The 11,962-nt window shown below is 39.7% G+C and overlaps 1 protein-coding gene across 2 annotated transcripts in view; it reads left to right on the forward strand.

The window, feature by feature from the left end:
* Positions 1 to 10,916, forward strand: part of BTBD3 (BTB domain containing 3) — a 39,554-nt gene extending 28,638 nt beyond the window's left edge. Inside the window, exons 2-5 of one of the 2 annotated variants that reach the window (XM_060078769.1) lie at positions 2,358 to 2,637; positions 3,122 to 3,212; positions 3,780 to 3,898; positions 6,930 to 10,916. In XM_060078769.1, the coding sequence (XP_059934752.1) occupies positions 2,495 to 2,637; positions 3,122 to 3,212; positions 3,780 to 3,898; positions 6,930 to 7,962 (1,386 nt within the window). In that variant the 5' untranslated portion in view covers positions 2,358 to 2,494 and the 3' untranslated portion in view covers positions 7,963 to 10,916. Of the gene's footprint in view, positions 1 to 2,299; positions 2,638 to 3,121; positions 3,213 to 3,779; positions 3,899 to 6,929 lie in introns of those variants that run through there. The other variant, XM_060078767.1, reaches the window with a different exon arrangement.
* Positions 10,917 to 11,962: the final 1,046 nt, after the last annotated feature.

The raw sequence follows: 11,962 nt of genomic DNA on the forward strand, positions 1-11,962 counted from the left end.
GTCTCTCCAGCTGCTGGTAAGTCTGTCTCAAAACCCTTCATTTCCCTTCCATTCTAATTGATTACTTCTGACCTGAAGGAGCCAGCTACTAGGTTTGTTAGAAGTGCACAGGGAATTAATCCCAGTCAAAAGGAGCTCCCTGTCCTGGGGACTTTCCTAGGATGGTGGTGGTCAGGAAGTTCAGTAGCACTTGAGCAGGAGAGAAATCCTTTGGTTTTAATCATATTCTGAAAAGTTAGCTCTAATAGGAACTCACTTGTTTCCTCTTTGTGCCTTTCTCCATGTGTTTCTTTCTCTCTCTCTCTCTCTCTCTCTCTCTCTCTCTCTCTCTCTCTCTCTCTCTCTCACACACACACACACACACACACATTGTGTGGTGAAGTGTGTTTGCAGGCAGTTGGAAGTGTGTGTGTGTGTGTGTGTGTGTGTGTTAGCCCTATGACTGAGAATACGGTACTTGTAGTAAATAAGTGGCACTTAAGGGTTTGTACGAAATGGGGGCGAACAACCTTGCTAAAGACCATGGTTCTCTTTGCACACAGTCTGTCCTGCAGTGGCTTTGTAAACAGGTTTAAGAATAATAATGATGACAGTAAAGAGGATATTCCTTGGTTCAGTTTAGTGATTCCGGATCCCAGGGATTTAAAGTCTGATTTTAGCTGTGTTATCTTTAGTAGATTGTCGGTTATAACAGCAACCAAAGCTCCCATTTGTTGGGCCCTCGCTCTCAGGAACTCATTATCCAGATGGATGTGGTGCAGCGAGCAGAGCTGTGGTCATGCAGGTGTGTCAGGTGGGGGCAGCACGTGGCTGCCGCCTTTCAAACCAGTAGGAGTGATAGTGCTTCATTCTCCTCATTAGGCCCCCCTAGAAATGCATGCGCATGTGTGGAACCTGCAGCAGGTGTTTTGGCTTTTCCTTACTCAGCAAAGCTAGAAACGTTGGAGGATTCACATGTATAAAAACCATGTAGTAGTTAGTACCGTTCTGATTCAAAGCCGAGAGAACCTGTTTGCATCTTAACTGTGCAGCATTGGAACATGTATCATTTTGGGTAGCCTTATTATTGGTTTCGTGTTAGAATTTGTGAATTACATTCTTTAAAACTGTGACGAGGCTAAATGTAACCGTAACATTTAGGTTGGATTTTTTGGAAGTCCTGAACAGGGCCCCATTTCACATATTTTTAGTGAATTACAACCTTTAAACACTGATTACCAGATTTGTCTCACTTGAATCTTATTTTTACATCCAGAATGTGTCTTATGTTTCAGTGCAGCTAAACCTACTGGTATCATTTTAGTCTAATTAACAGTATTTTGTGATCTGGGACTCCTGTCAAAGATCGTTATAGGAGCTAGAAAACACTGGGGGGTAAAATGAACACATGACCTCATCTCTTATTTGTACTAGACTATAACTTGAATTCAAAGAGACTAAAAAAGGAAAAAGAAAAATTTTATTCCTTCACATTAAGCTGTAATAAATGTGTTTAATATGGTTTTGCTATTAATAATCCCTTTTAGCTGGTAGAATGGAAGATTTTGTTTGAAGTACTAGAATGCTGCTGGGATAAAGATTTTACTAGAAACAGAGTAGATATCAGTCCCTGCTTGTTTAACTGGGGGAATAAAAATGCACATCTACTGAAGAAAAATCTGTGGGCATAAACTCTTCTCTTCCTGTTTTCAAATATGTCTCATAGGTTGTTTATCTTATTTAAATGTACAGTAATAGAGTAGCCAAGAGAATGCAACTGCTGTTCCTTTAATATCAGAACTATGCACACTACAATAGGTGTCACTGTTTTGCTTGGTCCAATCATGACTGGTGACTTCAGCTATTGGCTCCGAGCACTGGCTGTCTGACTCCATCTGCAGGGCTGTAATACCTACTCTCCTCCGATCCATTCACCACACAACTTCAGCCGGCCGAACAGACTCACGCGGCTCCAGCACATCTTGCTAACCTAATTCAGAAAACAAGTGCTACGGCTCTCTGCCTGTCACCTTCGCGCAGTGTAGCATTTTCAGGTGATCTAGGAAACTGGGTTATTTTTATGAGCAAATAGGAGAAACAGGAATCATGATGGGGATGTATTTAACAGACCCAGTACTGGATAAAACTTAAAACCAGTTTCTAATTCAACATAGTAAAAAGGTCACCTTGCTCGGCTGAGAAAAGAAGCAAAATATCAGCTTGCTGGTTTCTGTTCTCATCTTAGCTCGTGCTAGCCTCTTTTCCTTGATGCTCACACCGATTTGGAATATCTGGCTCTAAAGAGAGACCTACTGTACTCATGGTAGATGACAAGGAAAAGAACATGAAATGTCTCACCTTCTTCTTGATGCTTCCAGAGACGGTAAAGAACAGATCCAAGAAAAGCTCGAAGAAAACAAATCCCAGCAGTAGCAGCAGCAGCAGTAGCAGCAGCAGCAAGTTGCCTCCAGTTTGTTATGAAATAATTACCTTGAAGACTAAAAAGAAGAAGAAGATGGCTGCTGATATATTCCCCCGAAAAAAACCAGCCAACTCCAGCAGCACCACTGTCCAGCAGTACCACCAGCAGAATCTCAGTAACAACAACCTTATTCCGGCCCCGAATTGGCAGGGTCTTTATCCCACCATTAGAGAGAGGTAAGTGCCGGGCCAGCATATTTACTTTAAAAGTTTTCCTGTGTTGAAGTTTCTGCTTTTGCACAACGTGTAATGTATTTTAACATAAATCTGTGTTTCCTCTTTTCCCAGAAGCTTTATTGGTAATGGAAAACTGCCTTGTATCTTTTCCAGAATAGTACAGCTGTTTTCCTCTTAGATAAAAATGTTTTTGTAAGCTGTAACATTTAGGTGACAGGGTTGTGTCTGTGGGTTATAGAAGATAGAAACCTTTTATTTGTCCTTAAGTCTAAAGAAAAGTTTGGATAACTTTTTTTTTTTAAACTTCAGTTACTTCCATGTGTTTGCAGTGATTACAAACGCAGTTGTATAGTTGGAACCTTTATTTGTAGCTTTACCCTGAAGTTATTAAACTGTTGTTTAGCTTGTGAATCTTTTGTGGGTTTTGTATGTTGGGGAGGGGGTGTTAAAACGCTGTGAATTAATGAATTGCCTCTGTTTACAGAAATGCAGTGATGTTCAATAATGATTTGATGGCAGATGTACATTTTGTGGTTGGGCCACCAGGTGGGACTCAGCGGTTGCCAGGACACAAAGTAAGCAACAGATGCATTACTCGTTTAGTACTGAGATTTACAAAGAGGGACCCTCTCCGTGAGCCTGGAACTGGGGGTGGGCAGCTTGCCAATGGCAGGCAGTGCGTGTTTCACCCGATCACAGAGAAGGCGCAGCGTCTCCAGAGGGCCTTGGCCACGCTTAATTTTTTTCTTTGTTTCCTTCTACCCTGCTTTATGTCTCACACAAAAACATGCCCTCTTAACTCTACAGTCATGGGAAGTTGTTGTGATAGGTTAGGAAAGTCATACGTTTACCCTTCTCCTAGAAATCTGTTAGATAAGCTTTTATTTTATTTATTTTATAATGAGGGAACTTGAGCATCAGTCTGTTAAAGCCTTGATAATTAGCAGCATAGAGACTGGTTTGTGTGAACTTCTCTCTTTTGCTTTCATGACCAGATCCACTGTACCTTGGCTTTGTCGGTAGAGCAGGTGTTAGGTGCTCTGTGTCCACTAAAGCTGATTGCTTAGAGTTGTTTTTCTGGATTGATTTGCTGAAAATGTTTTCAATTTAGTGCATGAAATAAGATTTCCCTTTCTCCACAGTATGTTTTAGCTGTTGGGAGCTCTGTTTTCCATGCAATGTTTTACGGAGAACTTGCCGAGGACAAAGATGAAATCCGTATACCAGATGTCGACCCTGCTGCTTTTCTCGCTATGCTGAAGTAAGCATCTTGCATATATTTGGAAAGAGTTTGTTTATGCTGTTTTTGTGCTCTTACGGCTTCACAGTTAAGTATAACTTCCAGGTAATAGAAAAGAGAGACTGATGAAGAAAGTGGGTGCTGCTTACCTTGTAAGTGTTTCTGATGAAAACTCCTGTGCATCTTTCCATGGGGAGCATGTGGAATGAAGCAGGCGTTTACAATCACACCTCGGCATGGAATTTGGGGGCAAGTGGCACGTGTAGTGATTTCATTTTTAATCGCTTATAATTAAAGAAAAAGAACTTTCTGGTGTGTTATCTAATAGAGCGTGTTCTCTCTGGAAGTATTGTGTGTGAAGAAGTCTTTAAAAAGACATAAATTATATTTTTGCTTCACAATTCCAGAAATTATATACATTATTTAAATACTACCAGTTAGGAGGTTTTTAAGTTTTCTAGGAGTTATTGTCTCCTATCAACAAACATAAAACTTATTGTCTGTTGAAATTGTCTGATCTTGATGCACACATACATACACATGCTCTCACATGAAGTCAGATACTATTTCTCAAGGATAAGAGACATTTACATTTTGTAGTAGAGGAGAAATTTTTGAAAGATGAGTAATTTTCTATAGATTTATATGGATTTGTTCAGAAAAACTTTAATTGGTTGTACGGAAATGTAAAGTTATAAGATATAAATTTATTTAAAAAATAGTTTTCTCTCTCATGGGTCTTTTTCAGAATCCAGTAAATGTTATTAACCAGATAAATAGGATCTACTTCTGTGACCTGCGTTGGTGCTGGACAGTGTGATAGTCTACTGTGTGGTTAGGGTCCAGTGATTATTCTAAGTAATATTTAGGTGATTTTTCTTGATTCTTATTCTAGCACACCAAAGTGTATCAGAGTTCAAGGTTACCTGCTGCTATGGGGATTTTGAGTCACTGGAATAAATTACAGTGTTTGTTGAAAAAAATTATTCATTGGGTCAACAAGTTGGACAGTCATCCCACAAACATTTAAAATGTTGATATATATTGTCTTCTGCCTACTGAAAAATAAGTATTATAGTTACTTCCGGAACTTTAAAGTGTTTAATTCTTTATGTGCAGTATAGTTTTGAAATCCATTTGCTGCTCTCTAGAACTTTCATAGTGGGAGATAGGGAAATTAAAGGCAAGTGAGCATGTGAAGTACCAAAACATAAACTAATCCACTACTTTTAATGAACAGACACTTTGTGACCTTGGTAATGTTTTAGAGATACACATACAGAACTCAATTTTACCTGTAGTGATTTTTGTGTGTCGTTTTTTTCCCCAGTGAAGTTAGCTTTGTATATTTGACATTATTTCTGTTGCAGAGGAGAATGCTGACACTAGTTCGGCATTTTGTCACCACTGTAGTCAAGTAGACTGTTGTGTTGCCACAGATATATGTACGTAATTAGCAAACTCAAGTACAAATCACAAAATTCCGTTTCACCTAAGCCATTTGATTCATCATTTGACAGGCATCTTTTCTTATAAATGTGTTGCCTAGAATATATCTTGATACAGCTTTTTAAAATTATATGAGCAGTCCACATAAAGTGGTAAGAATCAGAAATGTAGCAGGTGCCATTTACTGTCATGCTGTGCTTGATCAGCACAGCGTAGTTGCCTGGGATAGCGGAGGCCAGGTTTTCCTCACCCCTTCATTGTGAGTTGAGTAGCCAGTACTACTGGAAAGGGGGCTGTCAAGAAAAAGGGAAGACTGCTCACTTGCCAGTTCTAGGGTAAGAGCTACAAAGTGCTGACCATGCTGCAGAATCCTCCCCACGGTCCTGGTGCTGCAGGTATTTAGTCGAGCAGTCTTGCCATCTTGCCAGTGGCTGGCTTAGTCTATCAGAAAAGAGTAAGGGCTTCCTGGGAGAAAAAATTCAGGTTCCATTCATGATTGTGGTCATTTTTCTCATTGCCATCCTTATATTTTTGTACTTTCTTACAGAAGCTATTGCTTATTTCCTGTTATACGTGTTTCACTAAGGAAAATGTCACAGCAAGTAGCTAAACACCTTAGCTAGAAGCATTTTTTAATTATATTATTAGTATGTATTTTTTACTCATGTGCAGTTCTTACTATCTCTTAGTCAGCCACAGCATCTAAAAGAAGCAGATGATTTCTATCTTTACATACCATCTTGGGAGACTGCCATTGTCCCCCAAAACAATAAGTGTCTTATCTCCTGAAATGGGGACACTTCACAGAAGCACACAAATAGTGCATACTTAGACTTTCTTACTTTGTTTTTTAATTAAGTGTATCTGGAAATAATGTATTCTTTAATTCTGAAGGTGGAAGGAATGTGTGGGGGAGAAGAAAGAATTTAGAGTTAAAAAAAAAAACCAAAACCAGATACAAAGCCTGCGTTGGATTCTATGTAAAGTTAACTGGAAGATAGCACTGGAGCCCATATTTAAAAATCTTTTGAACTTGGAACTACTTGAAAAATATCTTAAGATCAGGTTTTGTTTTGTGTTTAAGGAAAATCCAAGTCATTCTTATATAAAAGCGTCAAGATGCAATCATTGCTAACATTACAGTATTGATATTAAAGATACTTGTTTCCATCTGAATTTGCATAAAAAATTTTAAGTAAGTCTACATACATATATTTCTCCTAAAACATGGGGGTTATTTTTAACTAAATATAGTATAGTATATATAATAGAATTTTGCTATATTTTTTCCTCATATTCACTATTTTTTATTTCAGTCCTTTCTTAAACAGTTCTAGTATCTTCTATTTTTTGTAGCTTTAAAATAGAGGCTAGAATGATTACATGAAGTTAATGTCTTTAATTATACAAACTTTCTACTAAGTTAAAATATTAATAACTTATGAATGTATTTCAGATGTTGCTTTAGTGTCTAATCATGTTTGTAATAACTGTCACGTAAGATGATTTTCTTGGAACTAACTTGAAAGTAGTTGCATCTTTTCTCACTGGACACGCTCATTTTTGTGAAAGTTCCGTTTACATGCAGCGCTCTTCCTTGCAGATACATCTATTGTGATGAAATTGACTTGGCTGCTGACACAGTCTTGGCCACTCTTTATGCTGCCAAAAAGTACATCGTCCCTCACCTCGCCCGGGCCTGCGTCAATTTCCTGGAGACCAGCCTGAGCGCCAAGAACGCCTGTGTCCTCCTGTCCCAGAGCTGCCTGTTTGAGGAGCCGGATCTGACCCAGCGGTGCTGGGAGGTGATCGACGCCCAGGCCGAGCTCGCTCTCAAGTCTGAGGGGTTCTGTGATATTGACTTCCAGACACTAGAAAGTATCCTCCGCAGGGAAACTCTGAATGCCAAAGAAATTGTGGTTTTCGAGGCAGCTCTCAACTGGGCTGAAGTGGAATGCCAGCGACAAGATCTGGCTTTGAGCATCGAAAACAAGCGCAAGGTCCTCGGGAAGGCTCTTTACTTGATCCGCATCCCGACCATGGCCCTGGACGATTTTGCAAACGGTGCTGCACAGTCTGGAGTCTTAACTCTGAACGAGACGAACGACATCTTCCTCTGGTACACCGCAGCCAAGAAGCCCGAGCTGCAGTTCGTGAGCAAAGCCCGCAAGGGCCTCGTCCCACAGCGCTGCCACCGTTTCCAGTCGTGCGCCTACCGGAGCAACCAGTGGCGCTACCGGGGCCGCTGCGACAGCATCCAGTTCGCCGTCGACAAGAGGGTGTTCATCGCGGGCTTCGGGCTGTACGGCTCCAGCTGCGGCTCGGCCGAGTACAGCGCCAAGATCGAACTCAAGCGGCAGGGTGTCGTCCTGGGGCAGAACTTGAGCAAGTACTTCTCAGACGGCTCCAGCAACACCTTCCCCGTGTGGTTTGAGTACCCGGTGCAGATTGAGCCGGACACCTTCTACACTGCCAGCGTGATCCTGGACGGCAATGAGCTCAGCTACTTTGGACAGGAAGGCATGACAGAAGTTCAGTGTGGCAAAGTCACTGTCCAGTTCCAGTGCTCGTCGGACAGCACCAACGGCACTGGGGTGCAGGGGGGGCAGATCCCCGAACTTATATTCTACGCTTGAGCGCGCTTCCCAGAGCAGTGCAGGCTCTGAGGTGCACACCACACTCCTGCTTGCTTGATGCTTAGCTCAGCTGCAGATACGCAATCAGCGCAGGCGATTTGTAATGAACGGAGCTGTAGGCAGGTTCTAATTTCTTTCAACCTTTTAATTATGTACAGACAAAAATGCGGCATTCAGCTTTTTACTCTATGCCTAAAAGAGCCAAGTTCTCATCAAGGCTTGTGGTTCTTGGAGTTGGATCTATACATCTGGGGAGATTTTGAGTTCTTTTCCAACTGCCCAACTGACCTCCCAGTTTTGTCCCTCTTAGGAAAATTTTCAGATCACCTCAAATTCCCTTTTGGGCTTTATTTTAAATAGGAATAAATAGTCTAAAATAACAATAACAAGAATTATTTTTAAACAGAGCCCTTCACTTCCCAAAAAACAAATAAACCTCAGTGTACAATTTTGAAAGACGTTTTGCTTGATAATTAATAATTTAGAAAGTAGACAGTAGTCACCTTTACCTTCTTATTTTATTTCCTTTTAAATATTTTACTTTGGGGCATTGCTTTTTCTTAAATCCTAAATTCATAAGATTGTTAAATTTTAAACTGCAAAGTGTCAATGTAAAGTAAACAAGAAATTGGAAGTTTTAGGTCATGACTTTTGCTACAAACAGATTTATATTCTTTTAGTTTAGAAGACAGACTATTGCAGTACAGAGACTTCTTTTAGAAGTAACTAAATTATAAAATTTTATTGTCATTAGGAAAAAGTTGCAGGCCTATTAATTTAAACTAAAACGGTTTTAAAAGGAAGCCTAAAAAAGTCCCATACGACAAATAGTTTAATTGGTGGCAAATTATAATACAGAGTTTGAAAAAGTCAGACCCTTTTCCCTGCTTAGCTTCTGATCCCTGCCATTTGCTGGTTTTCAAAAGTTGTACTGTATAGAATTCCTATTCCCTTTTTCCCATGAAAAGAGGACCAAACAATTCTTTAGATGAATGGAATGACAATTAGTTTTGTAGCACCACATGTTAATATAATAAGATATTTTATTCATTGATTTTTTTTTTAATCTGAAATGTATTTCACCGGATCTACTTTGACCACATTGTATCTTCTTAGTTAATTATAATTCTGTCCTGTTCCTGGACTGCTAGAATCTGGCCTCTGGCCATCTTAAAGTGCCAATATATGCCTGCAGGGTTTTTAGGAAATGGTCTAGAGCGATACACTTGATGATACCTAATATTCACTGCCTCAGCATCACATCCAGCTCTCTGATTTGTCCACGGATAATGTAAACAAAGGAGGGAAAAGCTCATCAAAACATTCTCCTTCAGCGAAGGCTTGTGCTGGCTTAGTGCCCGTGACCCTGGTGGTGTCCACTGTGTTCACTCCCAGTTGAAGTATCCATGTGTTTCTGGGCAGCTTTTCTGCCCAGCGTGATCCTGAGATGGCTTCCCCACCACCCAGAGTGTGGTCGCTGGCCGCCTCCTTCTTCTGCTCTGTGAGCCCGAAGCTGGCTCTGGAGCAGGGGTTAGTCCTGGGGTGGGTGTGTGCGTGGGTGCCTGTGCGCGTTCAGGTGCGTGCCAGCTCAGGAACTGTCTCCTCCCTGCCTGGTCAGTGAGGCCTGGGACAGAAATGGTCCCCCTGCTGGCCCCAGCTGGGCCCCAGTGAGTGACTGCCTGTGCTTCTGGGCCACTTCTCCCCCTGTAGACGTGGGCTTGTTGCTTCCACTGGCTTCCCTGATGGAGGAGAACACTGGATTACGGGAAATGTTTTAATCACCTTTACCATTACCTATGTCTGTTAGCATAGATGATCAAAAGCTATTACGGTGATTATAGATGAGTATTCCCAGGACAACTTTCCAAAATTATCTAACAATTATTTCTTATTAGCAAGATGACAGTAGTTTTGGCAAACTATGAAATAAAGGTACGTTTTCAATTTAAAAAATACTTCTACAAAGGGTTTTATTTATAAATTATGGTTAAACATTTCGGTAACTCATAGTTACCTTGCAAATTGGTAGACTATATACCTAATTGGAAGGCACTCATTTTTAAGCCAGAGGAGAAGAAACTTTATTTAGCACTAATTTCATTATATCAGATTGTTGGCGGTGGGTGTGATAACCTTAGAGTGAAGATTGTTCATTCAGTAACACCCATGGTCAGTGCTCCTGTTAGTAGCTGCCCTCCAGAGGCTGGGGAACCGCTGGGTGAGTGCCACGTGAGATCCTGTACACTAGGTGTGGAAGAACTTAATTTTATATTAATTACTATCACCTGAAGAAGAAAAAACCAAAACCCATCCATTATCTGATTGGCTGGTGCCAAGATCTGTGGGTTAAATTTGAAAGTTCTACTTAAAATAAGAAAAATTTATCTTTTAAATCCTATTCTCCCTTCTGCATTTTCAGTGACATGGAATTAAGGCTAATGTGCTTGCTTTATTTTCTTTGGTAATCTCAAATTTTGTAGCTTTTTAAACTAGAAACCATCGTTCTGACAAAGCGGGCAACTGTAGTGTATAAACGCAACTTTATTGAATAATGCCCTATAGATGCTTTTCCCAGTGTATCTGGCAGTCTTTGTCATTGTTTATATCCTGGGGATAAGGGGAGCTAGGCTAGCAGTTCTAATGTAACATTCTTTAAGCATATCTTAATATAGTATTTAAGTAAATGGTCTAATTTCTACATAACTGTTGCACTGAACTGTCTTTTTTTTAAGGTGTTTAAATAAGCTCACTAATTCAAGACACTAGCCACTTGTGCATCAGAGTGCTTGAATTCAGTAGCTTACAGCATTATTTATGAAGGAAAAATATATAAATATGAAGTACCTCATGTTGAATGTTATTGTACTGTATTTTTAATGTAACAGTGCAGATCTTGTTAGACACATGAATGTATATAATCATGTTAAGTGAAAATAAAATAAAACTGGTTCATAGATTTTTTTCCTTAGCATTTTTGTAGGTCCCTTGAAATAGTAAAAAAACAAAACAAAACAAACTCATTCTGGCACTTTTGGTTCCACTTATATTTTACAGAGATGGTTTTTTCAGGAGCATTTGTTTGCTAAGTTATTCACATATCCTTGATCCCTAAAGAAGTAAAAATCTGAGGCAAAAGCCTAAAAGAACAATGAATATGTTAATCAGTTGCATTGTGGAAAGCCTGACTGTTAAGTTGATGAGAGAGAGTGAATGAAGTTGATGAGAGGGAGTGAATGGATACATTTATATTCCAGGAATGGAGTTTGTGGTTGGCTGGCATTCTGGGTAGAGTTGCTCAAATGTCTAGTAGATCTCCCTGTACTCTGGGCTATTGATACCAGATCACATCTAGCTTTAGATGTGACCAGTACTGCTGCTTATTCCTGCCTTGTTATAATTGCTTACATCTAGGAATAAAAAAGATAAATGTCATATGACAATTGTGAATATAATTTTTATGTCCTCAACTGTTTTCCATTATATTTCCCTATATCAAGTACATATATACACACACACACATATATAATTATACACACACGTACATTTTTTTTTTTTACTACAGCTTTCTGTTACGTTTATACTAGAGTTTATTGTGAAACCCATGTATTTGCTTAACTACTTCATCTACTCATAGTTCAGTTTCTATAGCATACCTATTCAAAGGATTTTTGGGATTATTCCAGAGAGTAAGAGAACTGGAAATACCCATTCTCATCAGCTTAATTACAGATACAACCTGGATTGCAAAGATCTTTAATCCAGGAAAGTCTTAGCCATTATCTCTTCTGGTGCTCTTTAAACTTAATCCACATGTGTTTGTTTTCAGTATCCCAAGACAATTGGAAATGATCCTCCTCTTCTGTCGGCACTCAGGATCAAAATGTCATTGAAATTATACTTTCTTCCCAGTTGACTCTTTGGCTTGCCTACAAAAAAGCCATGGACTTAAACTTGGGAAAAAACAAGAAGGAGAAAAGCATTCCTGAGGAGCTAAATAGCA

Source organism: Mesoplodon densirostris, chromosome 16 (assembly GCF_025265405.1).
Source record: "Mesoplodon densirostris isolate mMesDen1 chromosome 16, mMesDen1 primary haplotype, whole genome shotgun sequence".
In the NCBI taxonomy this organism is placed as follows: Eukaryota; Metazoa; Chordata; class Mammalia; order Artiodactyla; family Ziphiidae; genus Mesoplodon; species Mesoplodon densirostris.